We start from the raw sequence: 27,495 nt of genomic DNA on the forward strand, positions 1-27,495 counted from the left end.
AAAATTCTATAGCAGAACACTCTATGGGAAAACACCCCTAGAGAACTTGTATTTAGCTGGAGGGATCTGGAATACTGATAGTGTCAGAACATAGGGCAGGCAAAGGCCAGCACTGGACAAAGCTATCCTGCTCTTACCCTGTTCATTCTTAGCAATTTCAGGAGACAAAGGCTAGCTGGCACTGTAGAGCCAAGGAGGGGTTTGTCCCTTCTCTGGCCCCTGTAGTTCTGCTGAAAGTGGGACCAGATAATGGGTGGCTGGGCATGGGTTGAAATGACAAACGGTGGCTCTTCTACAAATGTGGAGGTTTATTTCAACAAAACGTGAGAAGAGTGCATTGGACTGAAGCCCCTGCTCGCTGGCGTGTGTGTCCATCGAACTCTCACTGACACGCGTGAAGGCTGCTTTGTGAACAAGTGGACAGATAATATGGCAATCTCAGTTCAAGCCAGTCTGGGTCAATACATCATTCATCCTCCTTCCTCAGTAACCTTGCATGTGTAATGGGCTGTGGTACCATCAGACTGCCCATGTGCTGTGGCTCTGACTTCTCCATATGAGAAGGCCCAGTCCTGGGGATGGGGCAGCAGGGAAAAGGGACTTATACAAGCCCAGCCCACTCCACCTCTCCAGGAAAGCAACTCTCATACCACCGGGGGTGTGGGATTGGATGTGCTGTAGCAAAAGTGGAGGCCGGAGACAAATCCCATCCTTACCTACCAGGTAAGCAGGGAACCAGGGGCCAGGGAGCTTCCTTCTGGACTAAGGATGCTCCCCACCTGATCCAGCTCTGGCCCTCCTGTTCCTTCCACCAGGGCTTGTGGGGGTGGGGCAACTCGCATCTATAGTCCCTTGGATGTCCACTTGCAATGTGGCACCATTGAGAAGGTCCTCTGGAATATCTACTTGAGGTGCTCCTGAAGGGGAGGTCAGCTCTTTTCGTGGAATCCAAGTTAAGGCTCAGACTGAAGTACTCACTCGAATGGTTTCTGTGGCAGGTATCTTTTTCCTTCTTTATCTTCAGCGACAGATGTATTAGTCATAATGTAGAAACTGGATGTTATACGAGTTCTGATCATCTTCATTCTTGCTTTATGAACACAAATGCTGAACCATCAGCTGCTTTCTTGGGCAAATGGGTAGTTAAACTTTTCAGGCCACCCCTGAGGAAGCCGTGTTGCTGGCCACATAGGGCCCAGAAGTCTGGAAACACCAGCACCGAGACTGAACTGTAAGGTATCTTAAGGGCAGGTGAATTCTTGTTCCCTGGAAGCCTCCTAACATCAAGGCGGCCAGTTTCTGGTGCTGAAAGCACAGGTGTCATCAGGTGGGTGACCCGCCATACCTTCTGCCAGGAATAGGCATGGCCCCATAGTGACAACCTGTCCCCAGAAGAGACTTCTGTTTTGAAGTACTCTTCCCCTATCACCAACAGAAAAGAGCCTCCTCTTAGCCACCTCAGGCTCCTGCACTGCCTGCCTGTCTCCATCCACCCACAGAGGCTAGGGCCCTTATGCACAGGCCTTTAGCTCCTAGGTATAGTCACTATGTGATTACATAGTGATAAGGAAGGTGGTGGCAGGGTGACCATCTTCCCCAGGGATACTGAGACGCCACTGAGGTGGTTGAGAGTTTTTGACCAGGAACAATGACATGATCTGGTTTTGAGCCTGCCTGTTAGATCATGGCTTTGCCTTCATCTCTGTGTTCTCATGGGCTTGTGACAGATTTTCTGCTCTGACATTTCTCATAGTTATCTTGCTGTGGTTAGATGGGACTGTCCCTCTCCAATGCCTGGCATGTGCTTGGTTGCAATGTGGGGTAGTGATCGATGGACTTGCGTCTCCTGGCAGCCCCAGCCCTCCCCTGTTGGCTGTGGCTCATGGGGCAGGGGCTGCAGACACTTGGACACTGTTCACACGACCCTATGCTGGGGCAGGCAGGACGGAGGGCAGTCCTGCTTTAGTCTAGTAAGACCTCATGGTACAGGCAAGTACCTTTCATTGCCTTCTCAGTCCTGTGCATGGGAAGAAGACTGTCATCACAGCTGGGCTAATAAATACTGAATCGGGTATGTGTGACTGGGCTGTGTGATCCTATAGCCCAGGATGTCATGCAGAGCCTGAAACACTCAAGGGAAGCAAATGCCACTGATCCAGTCTCAGGCCTCCGGTGCCTTCTCATTACAGTGGTCTCAGGTGGGAGAGGCAGCCCTACTCTCTTCTCAGAGACAGGGCAGGGGTGGGTGGGAAGCCCCTCCTACGTGGACGGGGAATCCATAGTGGAGAGGATCCTTACAACTTCTGCTCGCTGGGTAGGTGAGATGTGCTGGGTCATGTGGACGATGGAGTCCATGGCGACTTCTGGATTGGCCTGGACCAAGCTGGAGAGAAGATTAGGGATCGTGAAGAAGAAATAGGTAGAAGGTCTCGACTGGCTTAAGAACTGCCAGACAGATAGGCTAACAGGGGCCAGCATACACACTGTGCTCACTGCACCATGGACTTTCCTATGCTCAGATGTAGCTAGGTATCTAGGAAGCAGTTTAAAATGAACTAGAAAACATCTTTCTATGTTAGAAAATAAGGAGTAATTAAAAAATAACCCCCCAAAGAAAAAAATGACAGGGACACAATAACAGTGGTGCCGGCAGGAAGGACACTTCTTAGACACATAGAATAGTAGTGCCAAATGTCCCATAGCAAACTATAAAATAAGGTTAGTAGAAATAGTCTACATCAATAATGAGTATAGAAATGTATCAGGGAAGACAGGAGCTCTTGCTTGCAGAGTTTGAGTGGAGTATAATTGTGGAAGGCAGAGTTCAGATCAAGAACTATTGAGCTTGGCTATGCAATAGAGTTTTAACATCAGGGTCAGATGGTCTTGGGTGCCTTTTAGTGGGGTGGCCAGAACACTGCATGTATGATGATATGGCCATAATGCAGAACTTGAATCACAAAGAAACATCAGATAACCTAAAATAAGAATGTTCTATAGGCCATGCAGTGGTGGTGCATTCCTTTAATCCCAGCACTTGGGAGGCAGAAGGCAGGCGAATTTCTGAGTTCGAGGCCAGCCAGGTCTACAGAGTGAGTTAGGGGGCTGGAGAGATTGTTCAGTGGTTAGAGCATTGACTGCTCATCTAGAAGTCCTGAGTTCAATTCCCAGCAACCACCTGGTGACTCACAACTGTCTGTGATGAGATCTGATGCCCTCTTCTGGTGTATCTGAAGACGGCAATAGTGTATTCACATACATACATTAAATAAATGAAACAGAAGACCAGGGCATGGCAGCATAGAGGATTCCCACATGCTACAGCCACCATCATGGGAAAACTCCATAAAAGCATTTAGTCAGTAGCCTGCCTGCTAAAGGTGAGTGATCACTTTACTGTAGCTACCTAGGAGAGCGTTCTGTCCTTGGAGTCGGCATACAGTGCCATAAGGTAAACACATGCACAACAGGAGAGTTACTCGCACCGGCTCTTACTTTTATGACTTTTTTCTAAGTAATATATTTCCAAATAGTTTCACGGGCATCTCCCCAAGAGATGTCAGCTTTCCCTCCTCCTAGAATCATCTACGTGGTTTGAGTCTCTGTACCTAGAGTGAACGTGTGAGTAAAAGTGTCCTGACACAGGAAGCTGTGTCTCAGGGCTGTCTCTGTATCTCTTATAGTTTATTCTGAACTTTTAAAGAAATCAGCCCCTCCCTAGCCTTGAGGCCCCCCCTCCCACGGTCTCACCTGCGGATCTGCTTGAGGACATAGTCCCTGCTGATGTATTTGATGTTCTCCTCTATCACAGAGCGGACGCCATCTTCCTCTGTCAGTTGCTTCTCCAGCCACTCCACCAGGTCCTTATTATTGTCCCAGACGTAAGCCTGCAAACACGCAAGCCTTGGTCAGACACCGGGGGGCCAGGCTTCAACACCCAATTGTCTAGTATTCCAAGAGCTTTCTTGGTGTACAAACACTGTTCTACATTCTCCTTTTCTGTTGTGGCTGCACGGGGAGAGGACAGGCTCCCGGAGGGAAGCTGCCTTCATCTGTCTTCCTTTCTTTGGCCTCCGGATGCTCACGTGGGAGTCTGTCCTGGGAGGCTCCCATCTACTGTCCTACAACAGGTCTGTGTGGAGCAGGGTACTTAAGTGTGATCAGGAGGGAAAGGTGTGTATGTGGCTGTTTCTTTTTGGAGGAGCAGAGACACTGATCCTCAAGATCTATTCCAGTCCTAGCAAGATGTGGCAGACAAGGCTTCAACTGTGCCTTAGCCCTCCAGCTGGGAAGCCTGCTGTGCCTGGTAAAGACTTGGGAGCAAGGCTTACAGGACAACACACAGTACAACTTGGCTGCTGATACGGGGAAGTCTTGGTGCTACAGTACTGCCACCAAGTCAGAAAGCTAACCCACTATGAGCTCTGAGAACACCTCGGAGGGTCAGGAAGTCTGCAGCCCTCAGAGTCTCACAGCCCACCCCTCACCTCCCTTCTTTCAAGATCATTTAGCTGAGTATTTGTGAGGCAGCTGACTACATAATAACTCAGGAGTGTGTTAGAAGCCTAATAGCCTTCTCCTTGCTCTCTTCTCTCATTTCTTTACAAATCATTTAGGAATCGTTTTGTTAATGGTTTCCGGAAAACCAAGTACCACCATTAGGGCTCATTCATATTTATGTCATTTTGTTTGGGTAATTAACCACAAAGCTCGTCATTTAAAGGTGCGCTACCCTTTTCTGTTATCACTAACGAAGTCAAAGTCAGAATGACAATGAGTTTGGCGCTGTAATTTAATAGGTGGGCACTGTAGGGACTCTGAGGCTTATGCTGTGGCTTCAGGAAACCTAGATACAAGCAAAGCCACAAAGCCACAGCTGCAACCTCAGGTCCTACACAAGTGTAGATTGAACATTCTAAGATGCAGCATCTGGCATTAGGAAGGACACTGGGGTGTCTTCTAACAGAAACCATGCTTTAAAAATACTATTTATTGCTAGGTATGGTGGCACACACTTCATGCCAGCACCTGTAAGGATGAGGCAGGAGGACAGAGGGTTAAGGCTAGCCTGGCTACACTGAGGCAAGGGTACAGAGTGAGACCCTCTGTGGTTCTTTCAGACTCATGCCCTCCCCTGACATAGCTGCTGAGCTGGCTGTGCCTGGCTGTTTACTATGGCTGGATCACAGGTTCCCAGGCTAAGGAGCAGGAAGCCTTTTCCAGCAGTCTGTCTACCTCTTTTCCTGGCTCCAGATTTGCTCACTTTGGGCATATCTGATGGAGGTCAGCTCTCTTCACTGAGCAAGCTGGGAACTCCCCTCCTCCGAGTGTCTGCGACAGGGAAACCCTTTTGCTCCTATGGAAAACTATGGCAGATTCTGCAGACCAGGAGGCACCCGGCTCATGTGGTCCAGCTTATGGCTGCCCCAGATGAATGAACACACCTGGACTCTAGCCACTGCCACTTTTATAAACTGGCCATCTCCTCCGTGGTAATGAAAAGTTCTCTGTGGCTTGAGGACTGCACACCTTCCCCAACTTAGGAGGATTTGGTGGAGAGAGGTGCAAGAAAATAAAACAATAGCAGCTTTAGCTTCAGAAGGAAACCAAACAAAACCCAACTAGATTCACTCAGGAGTCCCAACGCCTTTAGTTTAGGAGAATATTTAATACTCTTATTAATCATTTTTAATCCGTTTGCTTTTAATTAAGAAACAGCATGATGCTTTGCTATCAACATATGCCAGGGAGCAGATTAATTGTGGCTTAAGATAACTCTCCTTGATTGGTGTAATGCATTAGCTAACGAGATGCCAGCTTCTAACGATGCTCACTACACTGGAGAAAGTCAGCTACCCTCTAGAGTAAACACTCCTGCCTTCCCCTCCCAAAGCCACAAGCTACTGAAGGTGTTTCAACATTCTATAACAGTTCCCAGGCAGAACTACAGTGCCACATTCCAAGCTTTTAGATGCTTAAACCTATGGATCCTGTGTATGAAACACAGTTTGTTCAGAACACGACTGGATGTTGCCACTAAGCCTGAAGCCCAAAGTACATGAAGATAGAGACTCTGAGTTCCAACCAACTGTGTCTTTAACAAAAAGAAACAAATTTGCGTTTTTTCAATGCTGTTTTGTCTGAATCAGTCTGGGAGGGTTTACCATACTCTCTGCTCTGAGTTATTCTGTTCCATTTAGGAAAAGCAAGCTGCCTTTAAGAACAGTTATGAGACTCACCATTCCAGCCATAAGGAAGGACAGGCCACCTCTGTTCCAAGGGAGAAAAGTCATTATCATGGTTTTCCTTAGAATTATAAAAATGTAGCTATCTACTATGGATTTTAAACAAATATGAAATGCTGGCTATTAGCCTCATGACAGCCTGGGACCACTTGTCTGACATCCCAGCCAGAGCATCTTAATATCAATAAGATATCAATAATTAAACATCACAACACTTGCTTGTCTTACAGTACACGTTCAACAGACACTCTTTCTGCATCAATGGATAAGTATCTCAGGCACCACTCAGCCTCACTAATTATATGTAATAATTAGACTAGCTTACAAAATCTAAATGACCTGTTTGAAAAGGTTCATTTCTAATGCACTGGACAGCTGTTAAGCTCTCCCTAAGCAACAGTAGAACAGGGCTAGGGAGTGACTAGGGCACAACCTGGTGGCTGTGAGCCCTGACTACCACGCCTACAAATGACTCCACTGTGTGGGCTGCTTAAGAGATGCTTCCAGCTGGAGAGATGCCTAGGAGCCATCTGACCTGGTGTGTGTGGAGGGTGTGGGGGGTGGTGGGGGGATGAGGGAGATATACACACTCTAGAAAGATTGTTTTTAATAGTGTTTCCAAGGTTATGACCTAACACCCAAGATGCAAGGTCATTTCTTTCAGAGGCTTTGGAGAACACCACAAAAAGATTGTGTAAGCAGTGGCTTGCTAGATTCCATGGCTGGGCCAGGCCATTGTTGACATTTTGCCCTCACCTTATCCCTCCCTGGTACAGTGAACTATCTATAGGTTCCTTGAGGCAATAGAGACCTATCAACACAAGATCCCATTCCATTTGGAAATCCAGAATAAGAGGAAGCAGATAACTCTGGACAATTAGAATAAATTAGGGCACCAAACCCTGAGGACACTACTGTGAGCCAGCAATCCTTCCAGGATATGTCAGTGTGACCAAGTCTTATACTTTAACACACTCCCTCCCTCCCTCCCTCCCTCTTCCTTTTTTGTCTTCTTGAGACAAGGTCTCACTATGTATACCTGGCTAGCCTAGAAATCCCATTCCTGAGTTTTGGGATTGAAGGTATACCCCACCAAGTCTGGCTGCTATTTAACTTCTAACATGTTTTGCCTTCGACACCATAAACATTATCCCCATTTTATACATAAGGGAATGGGGGTTCAAATAATGTGTTCAAGCAAATAAATGTAAAAATGGAAACCTCAGAGTCTGAGATCTTACAAAATCCACTCCCCCCCCCACCCCAGTGTTCTATGGAAAGTCTTAACTGTGATTTCTCCTGTTGGAGTCTGCAGGCACAGAACCAATTGGCCTGTTAGAAAACTCTATACCTCAAATTGTGGAGCTAGAAATCAAAACAGAAACCATCTTCATGAAGCAAACATGTGCTGTTTGCACCGCCTAATTCCACCCATAGCTCGTGAAGCTTTTCCTTAGGGAGCTGTGGTTATGAAGCTGCTTCTTTCCACAGTGAGACCACGAGCTATAAACCCAAGAACTTCCTCTAACAGGACTGCCCAGTGGATCCAAGTGGAATCCTAGAAATCATGGGATGAAGGTCTCTAAAGGAATAGAAGTTTCATAATCGCTCAAGAAAACAAAATCTCTTGGGGGAAAAACACAAAGCATGGCTAATAAACGCTTATCACTTCATGACGTCATAAATGCATATCACTTCATGACTTCTGCATCAGTAACTACAACAGAGACCTACCACTCAAACAAAGACTATCAGTGTCTGCGTTTGAGGGAAACAGCACATGAAATCTGTCACTATTAGAAGACTGTATGTGCCTCCACACACCAAGTGCTTCAGCCATGTTCTAACACCAGGCAGCTTCTGTGTGCCCTGCAGAGGCAGCACTACACTTTCAGCACTGCAGCACTGCCTCCTCTCAAGGGCACTTCCGATTTTATCACCTATCCTACACTAACCAGTCCTGCTGAGCCTGCAGAATGTGGCAGGAAGTTTCAAAGTCGCATGTCCTGACTTCACAGGCTCAGCTGTCCTTCCTGTCTCTCTTTCCTGTCCTCTGGCAGGAGAGCTCACGGGGAATGCAATATTCTGTAAACACGGGCAAAGGAAATAGTATCAACTATTGGGGATCGCAGGTATTTAATGTGCAGACAGCCTCTTCCCGAGCTGTGTGCCTGCAGTGTCTTCTGCACTCAATCCAGCCGGGAGCCTGTGCACATATGGCTCACACTGATGAAAGATAGCAATGGCTGGTTTCTTTAGACACGCTGCCCCCTGGGAGGATGCCACTAAGGAGCAAGCGAGGGACCTATCTATTCACTTCATGCTTGGAGGGAAGCTATTCCTTCTCCTCATCCTTGTGCCCACCGAGGCTGTGCACGTCCATTAGTGACTAATGTGGTAGGGAGGCGTATGGGCCACACACACACACTCCATTTACCTAGCTGGCCACTCTTAACTGGAGAACAACCTCTTATTTTACACTTGCATGACTTTCAATGCCAACTTCCACTAGAAGCTGCCAGTAGCCACTGACAAAATTGTCTCACTCAATTATGATGCCAGAGACTGACCTTAACCTGAACCAAATGTCAGAGAATGTCCCACTCCCCTGCTGCACGTCTGAAATATTTATCCAAGAAGCTTCCCAGTCATAAAGAAACAGGCAGACTTAACACAAAGGTGAATTTCAGAATACTTCACATCACTGGCTTTAAAACTGATGGTTGAGTCTTACAGCTCCTCAATGAGAAAGGTCATTAGCAAAGACTCCAGGTAGCTTTTTCGAGGAGACCGGAGTGGCCCTCTGTAGGACAAGGCCACCAGCCACTTTCCATCAATATCTGACAGTCACCAAAGATTTTGATCACACAAGTAATAAATGACAAAGTATATCTGTCTAATAGCCTGATAAAATAGGACCAGCAAGCAAAATGGCTTAGCTGTTAAGGACACTTGCTACCAAGGCTGAAGACCTGAGTTTGATCCCAGGAACCCACATGGTAAAAGAAAAGAATCAGTTCCTTCAAGTTGTCCTCTGCCTTTTACGTGTAAACTGTGGTGTGCTTGTGTAGGCAGGAATATTGTCTCTCACTGCTAAGCCCCAAGGGTCTAGTATGTTGTAAGTGTTACAAATGGTTTGCTAAATGACTCTGTAGCCACAGAGAGGCCTTTCTAGCTTTTCTGACAGGATCTGAGAGCATAGCATTTGGCTGTGTGTGAACAGGAGAGGGTTTGGGTATTAGGTTCCTCTCTTATACCCTGCCCCGAAGGCCTGAAGATTCTTTGACAACCCTTGTAACTCTCAGGTACGCTGTACAGGTTTGTTGGTAGGTGCCTCACATACCTTCACTGTGCCTTCCACTTCTACAAACCAGCGTCTCAACATGGCCTGGATCTGGCCGTCAGTCAGCTCAGGGTTGGCATTGTGGATTTTCTTCTTGACCAGGTCCTCCAGGAGGAGGCGCCTCAGCCGCCAGTAGAAGAAGGTGCGGGATGTTTTCCAATCCAAGATATCCTAGAATCACATTAAGGGTAGGGGAGTTAGTGTGGTCACTGCAGCACTAGCACTCAATCTGATGGAACCTGAGGCATACAAAGCTACTGTCCAGGAAAGCCCTTGAACACTCCAAAACTGGCCTCCCAAGAGAACACTGCACAGCCAGGAGCCTGCCAAATGCTACCCAAGACCTCACGGTGGTTTTGAAGGAGAGCATGAATGCCCAGAGCACTAGAAAGGTAACGATGTGCTTTGAGCAGTCAGCTCAACTTTCATGCAGATCAAAGGTGAATCAGCTGTCACCATAACCTTGACATTGTAGTACTCCACAGTCTGGGGATCACCTGGATTGATGTCACTTAATGAAGGCACACAGTTTCCTATTAGAATCCTCAGAGTAGTGTCAGGATTCCAAGGAAACCTAAATCATTTTGTTTTCTATGACAGAGGACACAGAAAAGGAGAAAGATCTCTTAAACAAAAATGGAAATGGTTTGATCTGCATAAGCCGTGCTGATCTGGCCCTCACAGCTCCCTGCTTGCACGCCTATGTCACTTACAAGGCTTTGACAAGTCAGAAATGGCAATTGTGTTACTTACGTTAATGACACCCTTCTCCTGCATCCGGCCTGGTGTGTCGTGCAAGTCAGCAAACTGCACAGCTACCTGATGGTAAATGGGAATTAGGAACTCCTCCCGCTCCTTCAACTTGCTCTCCAGCTCCTTCCGCTCAGTGGGGCTTAGCTCTGGGGTGCCTGCAATTACATAAACCTGTCTGTCACACTCAGCAGTGACCAGAAGTCTTGGCATAGATGTAGCCACCGTCCTTCCCACTGTCATCACTAAGTCTTTGATGCAGAACAGACTCTGAGATGATAGTCCTGTCCTTACTTTGTCACAGGGAGCCCACGTGTCTTCTTTGTCCTATAGAGGTCACAAGTATGAAAGCAGTGGTGGTAACTCTGCTCTGCAGGCCTCTTCTGAGCAGGTGAATTGAGCACCCAGGTCTGGACTCTCATAGTCCAGCGCCCTTGAGCAAGGCTCCTTTATCCCCACAAGGTGAGACTGGTGCATGGACACCATGACCATCATAACTGACGAGCCTCCCCTCAGAGCAGAGCACAGACCAGCAGCGCTGATTTTATCATGTCCTCAACAGGTGCCTGGGAAACTGCTAAGCACCAAGTTGCAAGCTGCTGTACTCCACAGCCTCTAATGCCAGATATGGATATGCTTTACCTCCAAGTAATACATTTAGTCAAGTAAAGCAGGTTCCATGTATTATTGCCTGTTTCCCAATCCCTGACCAGGTGACAACATTTCAGGAGGGGAAGAAAAGAGCAGCTGTGTGGATTGCTAAGCACAGAACACAGAAGACTTTATTTGGGCAGAGACTTTAACTCCCAGGTTTTAGTAGAGGTGTTTGATTCCCTCCCTAATTACTTTTAGGATGGGGTCTGTAATCAATACTGAAGATTTATCTGTCTGCCAGGAAAGGAAGAGGACATCTAGCTAAAGAAGCAACAGGTGACAGCCTGGTGCTGGGGACAATCTCATGTGTTCTGTCATTAGCACTGACAAATACATCAGGACAGGTGATGGGATGCTGAAGAGAAAGCTCTGTTTCAAGCATATGCCTGTCTGGAAACAGGCCTTGTTTCTTATGCCATTATGAATCACATGCTTATGAACAGCCCTGGGCTGCCACGTGAGCCGTGTCACACAGAAGGACAGGGATGGAACTCTAGCACCTCGCTTCATTTTATGGACTTTTTGGCTGCCCAGATCCCCATGTTTTACATCTGTGAGAAGCAGGTGCAGTCCCATGGGTCTTGGGTGCTCACACTGAGGCAATCACTGACCTTCTGCCTCAGGCCCCACTAACCTTCACAACTGCCTAAGGCTGTATTTTTCTTAGCACCTTACAGGTAAGGACATTGATACACTGAGAACTTTTGTGACTTATCAAAGCCATAGAGCAAAGGAGTGACAGCCAGAACTTCTCTGAGGCTTTTGGTTAGTATCACACTGCTGTTTTTCCTTGGAGAAGACCGGACCTCAGTAGTAGTGGACCCTTTCATTTCAGAAGGCTAAGGCACAGCAGAAGACTCAGAAGGAGGAGGCACAAGTCATCTTAGTCTTACTGTGCAGCTAAGACCAGGACAATGTCTGTAGCTTCTCCTACTGATTTAGTCAAGGATGAAAAAATACAGTTTTCTGGGGCCCAAAGGATGGTAGGAGACTGAGGAGACAGTTCAGCAGGGAACTCCAAATTCTTCAAGATTCCTCTGGGTAAGCAGCCAACATTGTACTTGAATGGACATGTGTACCTACATGGGCCATACATAATTTATTAAGCATTTATTTTGTGTCAGGCAGTGCACTTGAGTTTCCCAAGATCATATATGTCATAAGTCAATATATACATTCACACACACTCTTACTTCAGATTTAGGGCTGTACAGCTGTTACCCTGCTGCTAAGACGAATCCTCAGTGCTTCAAGTATTTTTCAGGCCACTTCGTATATATTCTCTTGACCCTCATACTCACCTTTGCACTTTAGAAACCAGAAAAGGGGCTCTGAAGTATAAAGTGGCCCTGGCTGTTAAGCAATTCAGTCTGGATTTACACTCGGGTCTGGCCACACCCAAAGCCTGTGCTTGTTCCCAGTAATCGTCATGAAACCGGCGAAGCAGATCTCCTGGCAGTAGCTGGAGAGCTGGTTCCTTGTGTTTGCACAGAGTTAAGAGTAGTCTCGGGGACTGGAGAGATGGCTCAGTGGTTAAGAGCACCGACTGCTCTTCCAAAGGTCCTGAGTTCAAATCCCAGCAACCACATGGTGGCTCACAACCATCCGTAATGAGATCTGATGCCTCTTCTGGTTCATCTGAAGACAACTACAGTGTACTTAGATATAATAATAAATAAATCTTTAAAAAAAATTAAAAAAAAAAAGAGCAGTCTCAACATTTGGATGCAGTAGGAGAAGAAACAACAGGCTGAGGAGAGCCTTCTGGAAGCAAGCCGATGATGGTTTTAACATGTTGGAGGAAAAGGGGATGTTGGGCCAATTGCACTAGTGTAGAATTTCAAAGGAATAATGAAATAATACGATGGTTCTCTTGTCTTTCCAGGAGTCAGAAAATGAAGCAGTATTCCCCAGAGGCCACCTCAGAAGAGAAACAGGGCGAGGAGAGGTGCTGACAAGTCTGAAGCGTGTAAACAGGCCCAGGGTCTATGCTTTGTTTTGAGGAAAAGTGTCTCTAAATCTTTTATGTCCTAGGAGTGAAGGCTGCTCTCAAGTGGGTGCCACCCTTGTGCCCTGCTAAGGGCCCCATTCCCTGTACAGCAGAGCAGCCAGCTCCGGTAATGATTTAGGGGAGATTAACAAATATGTCAATGTCTATTTTCTGCTTAATTTAAAAGCAGCGTCTATAAAGATTTTTGACTTCTGAACCCTGTTCTCCTGAAAGAAAGAAGGTAAGAATGAGGAGGGATAAAGAGTGATTATCCTATCATTGATCGTTTGTCAGGAGCATTTCTTATTCACTGGACTATTGTAAAAAGCTAAGCTCTCGATCAATCCTGTAAGCTCCCTGTACAATTAAATATCTTGGAATGGTTTTCTTTCTTTTCTAGCCAGATTGCAGGGCCTCAGGGTTTTTAGGAAAGTGTGTGTGTGTGTGTGTGTGTGTGTATGTGTGTGTAAGAATATGCTCTACAGAGGAAAGCCATTCTTTAGAATCCTGCCTTAGGCAAAGGCTAAAGTGGGAGAAAGGTAGGCTACTCCCATCTCTTCACAAAATCAAAAGTGCCCATGAAACCCTAAAAGCCAAACATATGATTCAGGAACTAACATAAAGAGTAGAACACAGACAAGCCGTCACAGCCTAACCAAGTGTCAAGAGCTGGTATCACTGAGATGCCATGCTGCTTCCAGTCTCTCTAATGTGTCAGCCCTGAAAGGTCATGACCTCAAAGATGAGGAGACTAAGAGGCAACAAGTAACTTGCCAAATGCTGCAGAACCAGGAGGCCAGCGCTGGCACTGGTGGCCTACCGAGTCCAGCCAGAGCCCTGGGTTTTTAAATTCTTTTATTAGTGTTTCATCTGTATGTATGTGTACGACACATGTGCCTGGTACCTACAAGGGTCAAAGATGTCATTGGAAGCTCTGGAGCCAGAGTTACAGATGGTGTGAGCTGCCACATGGTTGCTGGGAACCAAACTCTGGGCCTTTAAAACATCTTAAACTGATCTACAAGTATCCACTTGTAGTCCCACTGCCTGTCAGGCTGAAACCAGGACAAACAGTGCCACATGTTGTAGCTGGCTTCTGCAGCAGCTGTTTAACACAGAAGAGAGCCAGGTCTACCCCAGGTCAAGCAGATACAACCCAGGGAGCAGGGCTTGGGGGACTGGTAGGGAGTCGGGTTTTAGAGCCTAGAACAGTGTACCCTCACTCAAGCTTGGCTTCTCACTTATAATCCTAATCTGGGAAGCGGACATACATACACACACACACACACACACAATATTAGTTTTAAAAAACGGAAACACTCTTAACTTGTCTTTTAAGAAGCCTATGTAGATCTAAACCTAACTTTAACTTTTATAGACTCTTCTTTCTCTCTCTTTTTTTTTTTAGAATTGTTCCAAAGGACACAGTTTTGTTTTGTTTCGTTTTTAGAATTGTTGACTCTTCTTTCTCTTAAGAAAAGCAGTTTGCTTTGATTGGTACACATAAAATATACAAGGGCTAAGAGCTGGATTACCCTCCCCACAAGGATCCTGAATGCCACAGAATCAAATCTGTTACTGAAAAATCACAAAGACTGATCTCTTCTTCTGGTTCAAATGTAGCACTAGAAATAGCAGTTAGCAGAACTATGTAATCACGTTTTCTTTGTTGGAGAATTTCCTATATGAGAATAGTTAAGAAAAAAATCACAAAAAAGTATTTCTGTATTTCCTTATATATAAAACGTGCTTTTTTTTAAAAAAAAAAAGATTTTTTTATGTGCACTGGTGTTTTGCTTGCATGTATGTCGGTGTGAGGATGTTGGAGCCCCTAGAACAGGAGTTACAGACAGTTGTGTGTTCCCATATGGGTGCAGCCAGTGTTCTTAACTGCTATGCCATCTCTCCAGACCTAACAGGTATGCTGTTAAAAAAAAAAAAGAAAAGCCACAAAAGCATTCTTGAGAAACTGTAAATTAGATCCTCCTGTTTTAAATGCCCCAAGGGAGCTATTTAGCAGGACCCTGCAGTGGGTCCCTTGGCAAAGCACATAATCCTTCTGTAATGGGAGTCATTTCTACCAGTGTTATCTGTTTCTCTCCCCCAACTCCACAATCCTATTCTCATATGTCTGCTTTTTTTTTTCCAAAAGGGGCCACACCTACTTAAACATAACTGCATTGCATATTGATTCCAAGTGTAATCTTCCCAAGGGATGTCTAACCCAGAAATTCCTTGCAATAGTGTGAAAAAATTTATTCATATTTTAAACAATCCATACAGTAAACTGAATAAAAATGAATAGTTCTTCCTTCAGTCCCTCCCCAGCTCCCACGTAGACATATCCACATGAAAAAGTGAGGGGACAACACAGAGTTTCCTCAATTCTGGTAGAGAGATCCTTTCTGGCCTTTGCTGGTCTCTCCCTAAATCTGGCAGGACAGGATACATGGATCTTGGCCAGCTAAGTACGAGATGGGAAGATGGCCTTGGACATATTCTGACATCAGCTTTCAGGTGGAGAGGAGCCTGGGTTTACTTGAACAAAATCCCTGCTAAGTCCTAATTGTAAATCACAGCTTTCTGAGAGGGAGGTGTATGTTTCTGAGGGGCTGGTGTATGTATATATATATATATATATATATATATATATATATATATATATATACACACACATACATGTGCGTGAGTGCATGCACACACACACACATGATTGGCCTGAAGTCAAACTAAAATGGCTCCCCCACAAATGCCACGGTCTTACTAAATTATATCAAGCTAAATAAATAGGCTGAGAATTAAAGTGAGGAGGTGTGTCTTTAGCTACTACCAAGTCTTCTCAGCTTCCTTATCACAAAGGACACTCCATGCATTTCAGGTGAGACATCACTTTTAAGGCATAAATTATCGGGACATTTTTCCTAGTCTCAACTTTCTAAGCAAAAACACCTCTTTCTGCTTCTGACAAGCAACATAACGTCTTGAAGAGAGATGGGAAACACACACTTTTGAGAGTAACCCCTCAATCTCCATCACCCAAGATAATCCTTCTTAGGTCATTCTTGCTGATAAAGAGGTAGCTTTGGAAAAAGATGTCTGGAAGTTTTACACGAATATCCTCAACTGCCACAATACTCCACATGCACCAAATGCCCCAGCCGGTCAGGCACATTAGATCCTAGTTAGGCCTGAAGACTGGGCGAGGGCCAGCGAGGACTGAACCTGTCAGCCATCAGGGCAGTCTCATATGGGTAGAACTATGGAGTTACATGGCAGGCTGCCCAGCTGTCTGGGAACGAGGGTTCCTTCCCTACGTGACTCCTTTGTCCATGTGCTCACTGTACTGAGGGAGAGGGACACCTGGATATTAATAACTGCTTTGTACTTGCTCAATAGTTCCTTCTCCATCTAGTGAGCTGACATTTCTCTCAGGTAAAGATCCACGGGAAGACCTCAGCTCACAACAGGAGAGGCAGGGCTAGCCTAGCACTCCTCTCCCCCGCCATTCTCCTGCAGTCTTCCAAGAGACATACTTGGATGATACTGAGACACAGACAGGCCTTAGAGGACCCAGACTGTTTCCAGAGAAGGAATTTGATTTCCTTAAGCCCCAAATGGTAGAATGTAATCCTCCCTTCATTGACTACCAAGGCTTGCTGCATCTGAGAACACAGGGTCTGAACTGGCTCAGTGATGGAACATCCTGCCATCTGAACTTACTATTAAGGGCAATTATTTCATTTCAAACAGAAATTAGCATATATTGTTATTACTGTAAATCTGCAAACCTTCTCTTCCAAACCAGCCATAAGAAATGGCAAACACTCATTTAAGAACGTAAGCTCCTGGTTTCAATTCTTAGTTCTTTCTCTCCATCTACCTATGAAATACAGTTTGGAAGAGATGAAGTAAACCACTCAGAAATTACTATTTATATCCTTAGTGAGTAAACTGTAATTTTGTGCAGCCCATCAGTTTGCATAGGTCTGCTTAGGTGCTCAGTGGGTGCTCCCCAGTACAGAGGCTGATGAGGAAGGAGAACAGAAATACAAGGTAACACCTACTTCTATAGGCTTTGGCCTAAATCAGATTTTCTCTGTGCAGCTAGTTTTAGCTCACAATGGGAAAGAATCCCTGTTTGATTTAGACCAGGCTCAGTATTCAGTGTAGGGACTGAGAATTCTATTCTGTGCTCTCACGTACATTTACTGTTTGTCTTGGAAGCCTGGTTTAATCTACATTCTTGATTCAATTTTGCAATCTAGACAATGAGGTCATTTTTCACCTACCTACTTTGTAAAAGGCATTTGGTAGTGTTTGGTCGTGGGCATTATGAGAGAAGCCAGAGGGCACTGCACCTCTCCCCAGACTGGGTTTATATGATGCTGTTGTAGCTCATCTAAGCCAATCTGCTGCGTTGTAACTATACTTGAGTAGTCAGATAGACTGCGAATACCGGTAAGTAACATACCTTATGATTATTTCTAATCCACTCATGTTTCCAAGATGCCTGGAGTCAGAGATTGCTTCAGATTTAGCAGACTACAGACTCATCCATCCACCTATTTATTCATTCACTCATTCTTTGAGACAGGGTTTCTCTGGGTAGCCCTGGTGATCCTGGAACTTACTCTGTAGACCAAGCTGCCCTTGAACTCGGGGATCTGCCTGCCTCTGCCTCCTGAGTGCTGGGTAGAGATTCTTTTTTGAATGTCATTATTTGGTCAAGGTTAAATAAATATGATTTTCCTCATCACGAATAGGAAATTGATAATGAGATGGCTTATAGAAAATGCTTAAGTGGCCATCACTTGAGGATCTTTCCCTTCCCATAGCACATGTTCCTACAGTTGAAGGTGCTGGATGGGGTTGGGCACAACACCACCCCTGTGAAGAGAAGGACGCACTGGCCCCACACCCCTCACTACCCAGGCCTTCTGCAAACAGATGTGGAGAGGATCCCTCCTTCTACCATCCTGTTACTCAAAAGGATGATAACAGCCATTGGGGGGTTAAAAAGAGGCAGTGAACCCCCAGTTAATGAGTAGGAATTCAGCAGGCAGTGCAAGATAAATGGGGCTCTCTCTGCTTCTGCTAGAGTCAGCATGAACTGCGGCCCTGCGGCTTGTTTGTGGCAAATGGAGTGCGCGAAATATCAAAGGGCAGTGATCCAGAAGAAGACCGACTTTGACAAATTTTAAATTGGCCAGAAAGAAAACCAGGAGAAAAAAAAAAAAAAAGAAAAAAAAAGAGGAAAAAAAATGAAAGAAAATTAGGCAATTGTTTGTGTCCTACAGTTGTGGCATTGCTGCCTTTGTACAGAATTATTGGTAAAAACAGCAGCGACCGTCACTGGATGCTGGAGCAATTATGAACCACCTTAAGTGAGATGCTTATCAGCAGCTGAGGCTTTTAGAGCTTCCTGTGTACAGTTGTAAGTAACTTGCTCTTGGGCTGCAGTCACTTTAATTAAAGTGTATGGGGTTGGTCAGAAGTAATTATCCTGTTTGGAAAAGAAAGGAAAAAAATCACCTCAACAAATCTGGTGGTAGTAGATTTTAGAACAACTCCTGCCAGTTTCCTTTTGTATGTACCTCTTCCCCAGAAAGGGTCAGGCTGTGGCTGGGTTGGTTTGTGGTTGCTGTTAGCTGACAGCTAACAATGGGATACAAACAGGGATCACTGTGGCTCAAGTCACCACTTATGGCAAGCAACCTGGGCCAGACTTCACCTGCTCAGACTCCTCGCTACAGGCACTCTGGAGAGCTTTTCTCATCCTACATGCTGAAGATAATAGAATCCAAAAATCTGTATTGTATTAATCTGTTCCTTAGAACAAAAATGAGCTAGCATCTTTCTGCTCTGCCCATTCACTAGGCTGTACTGCTTTTTAAACTTAACCTTTTTATTCCTTTAGAAAAACAAAACCACAACAAAACAAAACAAATCTTAAACAATCCTCACTGACACAGCAAGCAGCTGGATGGGAGAAGACTGCTTGGTGTTTTAAAGGAATCAGAGCCATCACAGGGCTCTCACAGTTTAGCCTCATGCTCTAATCACAAGTGCCTTCCAAGAGCTCTGAGACAAATGAGCAACAGGGCACTGGCTGGATGCATGGTGTGCAAATGCTCCCAGGGTATGGCTGCTGCAGCCACTGTTTGGAGGCATAGAGTACATAATCTTTACTTCCATTTTCTGTAGTGTACTAACCCCAAGAACACTGTCTGGGTAGAGACCAGCTTTTTTATAATGTGACATTGATTCACACCCCCCAGACATGAGACAGGCTGTCCAAAGAGACCGCAGAAATAAGAAACATTTAAGTCACAGACATTCTCCACCTGATTAGCCTGCCTTCCAAAGCAACTTTTAGCTAATGATACTCTATGAGAACATCGCCCCAGTAAGTGGGCTATTTGCCCTTTAAGGAAAACGCACGTGACTTTTCAGTGCCCACCTTCTATCCTATCGCACTATTTCATTCTACCAGGGTTCTTACCATACAGCGGACGGTAAATAAAGATCATCGTGAATTTGATCACATGCTTCAGTGCCTCCTTTCCTGACCTACGAATGCACTCATTACAAATCAGCTGAATGGCTCATTGATTTGCCAGGACAAGCAGACGTACCCAATCGCTCAGCCAAGCGGATGTAGACTGGGTCTACCCGACGCATGGTTTTCACCAGATCCTTTTTACGGAATTTGATTTCTACTGTCCCTTCTGGCTCCAGAACAGATCCCCTGAATGCAAAAAAGAAAACAAAACAGTGAACTTTAGAGGAAAGAAGACACAGAATTAGGCCAGTTATAATTTGTGGAACAGGAAATAGGTTCATTACTGTTTTGGTCACCCATGGTTCCCAGAAGTTACCCCTGGGTAAAAAACAGGCACCTAAGATGTATCAAAGTGAGGTATAAGAGAGGCCTGGCATAAAGCAATTAAAATAATTCTCATTACCACACCAGTAGATTTCCATCTCAAAGAGAGAATACAGATTCCACCACTGAAAGCTGATAAAAGGTGACAGGCAGCACCTTTTTGTTTTCCAGAAAAACGCAACAAAGACAAAAAAAAAAAAAATCCCAAAAGGTAGGCACCCTGGCAGAGAAAACACCTCTAGTACTAGGGCTGTACAAGTGGGTGTGTGTATAGAGTAGCCCGTAGTGTTGGTAATGACTGTCCTGTACCACAGCTGTTAACGTATTTCTGGAAGCACACAATTTAGGCCAGGCTGAGAGGCATTAGATAGGTATTTCTTAATGGACTTTAAAAAAGTGTTTACAGAAGGGTTTCTGGTGTCAGAATATTGTTAACATTCTCTGTAAGGAATTCCAAGGCCTTCACTTTGCTAACTTCCATAGCACTGGGCAGGATGCTGTAGCTATCTCTCTGCTCTGCTATCAGAGGATAGCTTAGGGCTTAAAAATAAGAGACTTGTTGGTGTAGAGCATCAGCTTAGGGATTCAAAAGTGAAACTACTGTACTTTCTTTCCTACGTAGCTCTTGGAGTAGAAGGCTAAATATTGGGGAGATAGAGGCGGGTGTTCCAATAAATGAGGGATGCAGTAATACACTTGGACAATGATGCCGATGGTTTCAGACAAGCACTGCAAACACATGAGAGGAGGCTTGGCTCAATTTGTTAAATTTCAAGAGCTACTTTCTTACAGATCTGGGCTTCTCTACAGTTTTGTCTCTTTTTGGCAGTGGGGTGGTTTACAAACATAGTTCTTTAGCCTCTTGGAATGTCAGGATGATGCCCCTGTACTCCAACAGAAGGGGGCAACTTTGGTCTGGAGTCCCAGAGTGGAGGTGAGCTCATTAACAGGAGAGACAATCCCAGAAGAGCAAAGACCACTCCAAATTTATCTACAATTAGTGGATTAAACTCCAGAACTGGGCTGGAGAGATGGCTCAGTGGTTAAGAATGCTTGCTGCTCTCCCAGAAGAACTGCCTTTGGTTCCCAGCATCCATAGTGGATTACAATTACCTAACTCCAGTTTCGGGGATCTGACACCCTCTTCTGACCTCTAATGATAGCCCCCACACGGCATACATGCTCACAGACAAATGCACATACATATAAATAAAAAGAAATCTTAATAAATAAAGACAGACAGACAGACAGACAGACCTTTAAAAGTTCTGGTTACATTTGAGTCTTCCTTTAAGCTCCTTTTTGCCCCAAAAAGAGATTGTTAAGATCCTTATCCAAATAGAGAATGGGAAGGGAGAGTTTGTAAGAGGACTTTGTAGTAAAATAATCTGGGATGGGGTCTAGACTGAGAAAAGCTGACTCCAGCCTGGTTTCCTTGTGCCAGCAGACACTATTTAGAAAGCCTATTTTCCTCACCTTGGAGTCTTTTAGGAATGGACAAATTAAAATGAAGTTGTCGTGACTATAATGTTCTGGGGGGTGGGGGCAGCAACAGCCAGAGGGTCCTTGAAGGCATGGAATGCAATAGAGAAGACATGATACCTGCTTTCTCGGTCAGCGTACATCTCCATGTGCCGAGGGTTGATGGTAGGGTCGATCACAACCCAAGAACCACCCCGAAGCTCAGCCTGGGGGGGGATGTAAACCATTACAGGCTGGGAACATTCCCGCAAGCCATCCACAATGTAAGCGCCAAACTTGAGCACTTGGTCATACATATCTATGGAGAATGAAACAAATTAGAAACAATCAAACTTCTGCTCAAAGCAGAGCTGTCACGTTATGGGACATGCAGAAAACAGACTTTCTGTCTCCATGAGGAGGTTGCTCGTGGGAGAAATGACAGGTGTTAGGGTTCCAGCCACCACAGGTCCTGTGGACATCCCAAAGGCTAGCGTGATTGAAGCCTCCACCTGTATCCCACTCAAGATTTCAGAGGAGCTTCAAAAGCACACGGCAAAAATGCAATCTCTCACAAGACACAGTATGCAAAGCCCACGATTAAATATCCATTTTATATCATCCCTGCATTTCGGTATTCAGGTTTCACCACATTAATTCATACTTGCTCTACAAATGTTAAGTATTTTTCATGTCAATATGTGATCTCTCTCACTACATTAGGTTTTCTGAAGGAAGGAACGATTCCAGCTTCTTTCAATTCCTTTCATGATTCTTAGCATACAATGAGTTCTTAAAATATGTAGCTAATGGTAATGGGTCTTGAAAAAAGAATGCTTCCTTAAAAACTGGAGTCAGGAGTGGTAGGGTATAGGCACACCTATAATCCCATAATTCCTTGGGTATTTGGGAGGCCGAGGCAGGAGAATGGTGGTGAGTTGTGAAGCCAGTCTGGACTATAGGATGAGTTCCAGATCAACCTGAGCAACTTAGTGAGACCTTATTTCCAAATAAGATAAAAACTGTGGACTTTTCATCCTTGCACATACAAAGGCTTAAAACATACTCAGTGCTTAAGGCCAGCAGATAATGAGTGAATAAGCATACATACTTTTGAAAGAATATAAGAAAAATATTTAATAATTATATTTTTATAGGATATCAGTGAGAGAAATTATATATGCACACTCATCTATGAACTTTCACATTGCCACATTCTTTTCATTCTGTTAAAGAATACTCTGTAGTCCCCCAAAAGCCAGGAGCAGCTTGCAGACAAAGACCCTTGGTGCACAGATGAATAGAGTCCTGGGGTCAGTCACCCATTTCCCAATGCTTTATGGGCTGCTTCCCACTTCCCAGCTCCGTAAGGTTTGAACACTGCTAGTTTAGGGTTCTGAGTCCAGACATTTAATGAGCACTTCATTGCAGCCACAAAGGATCCTTCCCAAACAACAAATAACAGGTTCAACTGGGTTCAAAGTCTCCTATCCAGAGAGGATCTCAATTTGGAATAAATCAATTTTGGAAATCCAAGGCAAAGAAGCATTTCTCAGGAAGTTAAGAGCAAACCAAATAGAAACTGCTTTCACTGTAGTTATGGGCAAATTAAACTGCCACAGTCTCCAGAGTAAATATGGCTCTGTATTCAGAGCACCAGTGAGCACAGTTTACTGTGAGGCAGCTGCTTTTGACCACTGCTCTAACCTGGCCTATCTGTGAGGACTTCAGACATTCCAAGTTGCCCCAGGATACATTTCCTATTCTATGTGGAATGTGTATGGTCATATACTCTGTATATATGATCAGAGTGAAGACATTTATTTCTTTGGGTGGAAAGCAAAGACCAAAAAAAAATTTACTGCTAATTGCACAACTGCTGTATGAAGAGCGGGAATAAAGGACTTTAAGCACTTTACGCTAATTCTGTGCTTATGAAAATAATTGCTCAGTTCAAATTATTTTAACTAAATTAATTCTTTAGTGGATATTTCAACTAGTGCTACATAATAAAATAATTGTGTAATTAGCGGTATATTTTTCAGTACTGCCAAGAGTACAGTTTCAGAACAAGTAGCAGGAAGGAGTGGTCCTCTTGGTATGTGCACAGAGGAGAAATGGAAGAGTAGATTAAAAGATGAAAATAAAGCAAAAGACAGAACAAAAGTCATATGACTTGGAAACAAATGAAGTTACAGGTAAACTAAGACAATGTTTATAGCCATTTTCCTCATTTTCATTTGTTAAAGTGTATTTCTATCAAAATCTATCCCTGCACTGTCCATCTGGTTAACAGCTAACTCTCCAAAGAGCAAGACTTTTCCTATATTTTCATTCATTGCATAAAAACCCAGCCGGGCAACTTCCAGCATTCCCGAGGCAGGCAGATCTTTGTGAGTTCCAGGACAGCCTGGTCTACAGAGCAAATTCCAGAACAGCCAGGGCCACACAGAGAAACCCTATCTCGGAAACACAACAAAACAAAGCACAGCTTAACTTCACACTATATGGAAGTTAAAATGAAACAGTGAAAAATTGTCATTTTAGTGAAAAGGACTTTGGTTCTTCCTTTTCATCATTGGGTAGATTAGTGCAAAGCAGGAATCACCACTGCGCGTGCATGCACGTGTGTGCACACACACACACACACACACACACACACACATCCTGAGTAAATTACTGCACAGCAGGAATCATGACTGTACACACATACACTTGTATGCCCAGGTGAAAATACATAATATCATTTTATTAATCAGAATATTTACATTTTTCCTATATCCATGTTACAGCTAAGCAATAGGAAGCATAGTTAAGTAAGAATAAATGGCAGAGATGATATTCAAATGAAGTTTTTCTTCTGAGATGGGGTATCACTATGTAGCTCAGGTTGGCCTTGAACTTTGGGTCTGCCTCCTGATTGCTGAGATTACAAGCATATATTAGCATGCCCAGCTTCAAACTTAGGACTTAACGTTACCATTTTACTACCTTCCTTGACTCATCCTTAACTGTTTGGAAAGCGTGTGAGGCTTGAGAGGAATCTCTCACATCTAATGGCTGACTACACTAAACCCAGAAGAGACTTGAGTGATTGAACCTATCTAAATGTGGCCTGGATTTCCTTTATGTTCAGAGATGTCAGGAGCTGTATTGATGGCACGAGCAGTTATGTGAGGGGCTTGGATCTAGCTGCCAAACAAATATCTTCAAGCTCTAAATCTGACAAAGGAAAGGGACTTTAGGCTTCTTTAAAGCTGCCATGCTTGGAGCTAAAATAACACTTCTATCTCCCCCGGAACACCAACAGACCTAAACTGTAACTGTCAAAATATTCCCAAACAGGCTATTCAAATATAAACACATAGAAAATTCTACAATTAATATGTTAATACTGAATCACAAGTTTCGCCAAACCAAGTATTTTGAAACAATGATGTGACATACAAACGTCTGAAACCCTTCCTCATTTTTAGAAATAAAGACTTAGCTAAGGCCATCAGCAGAGGGGTCTCCAAGGGTTTATGGTAGAGTCGGTTCAGGGAAATTTAAAGCCACACATTTGCGTGTCGTTCTGGTGCCTGAGAAATGCAACTGGACTGGAAACGGAAATATTGATCCGTTCTTCACTGGAGAGGAAGGAGCTTTCTAGCATCCTGGGAAAGTACATCTGCATGAATGGTGATTACGCCCAGCATCCAGTATCAACTCTACCTGGGGCCTTTATTGTTATACAACACGGATAAGCTGTGGCAACCACATATACCAACAAGGGAGTGGGGTGTGGAAGTATTTCCACAGTGGCCCACACTAGTAAACTGGAACAGATCTTATTGGCTTAGGCAAGATTATGCTAGGCACTGAGGTAAACACTAGGCATACACAAGCTGCATACATGTAATATCTCTCATGAGTTCATTACAGCCGGTGGACATTGTATTTCAACATTCAAGTAATCAGAGACTTTAAAATAGACTTTCATTCCAGTTAAAGTTTTCAATAAATGTGGTTTTTTATTGTTATTTATAACCTGTCCTAGGAAAAAATAATAAGTATAACATGAAAAGCCAACTGAGAGTGACCCTGTAGCACCAGCAGTGAGGCGGCTTAATATCACTGGGATTTGCATCCTATCAAGCTATTCACGCTGAGGCTGGGACCCTGGTGCTAATTTCTAGTAAATTTCACGCTTGATGTCTCCCTGTTGTGGGTCATTGCCGGTTCGTCTAAATAAACTGCTTCCAAATGGCTCTTCCATCTAAATATTCAGCCAGTTTTTATAATTTAATTTTGCATTATGCTGAATAGCCTTCCGGCCAGATAGAGCTCATTGGAAAAAAAGCACCAATACCATCTTGACAAGCTTTTATTTATTTATTTATATTTTTTACTGCTCGAATTAGACCTCCTAGGCCGACTAGTAAAGAGTTTTTTTTTTCTTCTCTCCACTAATGTCAATTTTCAGCATAGCAAGAGCTGTCTCTAATCTTTTCCTACTCATTACACACAATTTTGGAGTCATTTTACCCACAGTGCAGTCGGCTCCTGGCTGTGTGTTTGTGTGCACTGAGGGATGGCATAATTGTTTATTTTCCCTCCCTGCATAATCCCCAGCCAGTATTGAAACCAAAACTGCAAACATCTCCCCAAGGGATGTGGAGAATGACAAGAGGCTCTCGGTTTAGGTCCTCTACCATGAGATAATAGGTGAGAAGCATCCTGACCTGTATGTACACATGAGAGTGTTCTCCCCTCCTGTGCTCACACAGACCTCTCTCTTGCCTAAAGCCTGTGTCTTGTGTGATATGTAAGTGGATGGCATCACACCTAAGCTGAGATGAAAGAACTTCGCTCTGGACTATATTAGGCCAATGACTCATTTCCAACCGGGGACAGGAATTATTTAGTGAGCAGAGATTAAGTTGAGTGATAAAGTTTGAGATAGAAGTAATACTAATAATTATAAAGCCGCTCTATCAAGACAGTTAACCAATATATTGTACACGTAGAAATGGTTAAAATGAGGACTATGCATCTTTTATCACAATTAAAAAATAACTTTTTTTGAGACAAGGAGTTATATACATCACCCTAATTTTGAATTTGCTCTAATGTTCAGGAAAAAAATAAAACAAAACTCATTTCTGAGCTCTAGTTATTTGTCCCTACAATAACCACAGGCACTTCGGACAGAGGGGAGAACAGACAAGTGATACGTTTTTTCTGGATATCCAAGGGTGTTATAAGTTGACTGGTTCTGGTCCTGGACTCTGGTTAGCCACAGTGCTCTAGAGAGTGATGGGCAGGCAGAATTGTTCAGTGTGTGAATGCCCTCAGTGAGCAAATCTGAGAACATTAGATCTCAAACTCACTTAGAGGATAGAACTGACCCCTCAAATACAACGTGGTGTGTATGCACCCCTGCACACACACACACACTCACTCTTCAATCAACTCCGTCATTTTTTTTTAAAGCTACTCACCTACGGAGATTTACTTCAGCCAAACCTTAATACATGTACACTGAGCACAGAAATTTGAACGTCTCTTAGAGATACTTGTGATTACAGAAGACAGCATGATCGCAGGTGATTTAGTTTCTAGTGCACAGATTCAATAACCCATCCACACCACATTGAGAACAGGTATGACTATGCTTCAAACTCACATCAGTTCTCCTGCCTCAGCCTCCCAAGTGCTAGAATTACAGAATGTGGTACTAGTCTTGCCTTCAATCAATCTTAATTTTGGACTTAATATTTCAGGACAGCAATCAATATAAGGGACTGACGCCAAAATAGGCAGCAGAATTGAAATCAGCAGAGAATGTCAGGTTCCCTGGAACTGGAGTTACAAATGTTTGTGAGCCACTGTGTGGGTGCTGGGAACTAAACCCAGGTTCAATGCAAGAGAAATAAATGCTCTAACCACTTAGCTGTCTTTTAGTAGACGTGGCAACTCTGATTTCTAGGAAGATAGGCTAGGTAGGTCTCCCTGCATTCTTAGTGCCCTGCAGTGAAGTCACAAGGAGCATCACTGAACCCTCAGGTTTCAGTGTAAAACAAACAGAAGGAAGTGAGAGCAAAATTAAGAGCCAATACGAACTGAACCCCACATGTGTGAACACGAGTGTTAACAGCCCTCTCCATCCTAGCTTCCATGTGGT

The 27,495-nt window shown here is 44.2% G+C and overlaps 1 protein-coding gene across 8 annotated transcripts in view; it reads right to left on the bottom strand.

Moving 5' to 3' along the window:
- Positions 1-288: 288 nt before the first annotated feature.
- The window catches only part of Acaca (acetyl-CoA carboxylase alpha), a 275,396-nt gene continuing 248,189 nt past the window's right edge, over positions 289-27,495 (bottom strand). For all 8 annotated transcript variants that reach the window (XM_029483172.2, XM_029483174.2, XM_021178351.3 and 5 more), the window contains 6 exons: positions 21,471-21,648; positions 19,618-19,730; positions 10,342-10,496; positions 9,589-9,759; positions 3,751-3,887; positions 289-2,383 (listed from right to left, as the gene is read on the bottom strand). In XM_029483172.2, coding sequence (XP_029339032.1) covers positions 2,260-2,383; positions 3,751-3,887; positions 9,589-9,759; positions 10,342-10,496; positions 19,618-19,730; positions 21,471-21,648 — 878 coding nt within the window. In that variant the 3' untranslated portion in view covers positions 289-2,259. The remainder of the gene's footprint in view (positions 2,384-3,750; positions 3,888-9,588; positions 9,760-10,341; positions 10,497-19,617; positions 19,731-21,470; positions 21,649-27,495) is intronic.

Source organism: Mus caroli, unplaced genomic scaffold, assembly GCF_978045245.1.
Source record: "Mus caroli unplaced genomic scaffold, Mus_caroli_1 scaffold_13, whole genome shotgun sequence".
NCBI classification, from domain to species: Eukaryota; Metazoa; Chordata; class Mammalia; order Rodentia; family Muridae; genus Mus; species Mus caroli.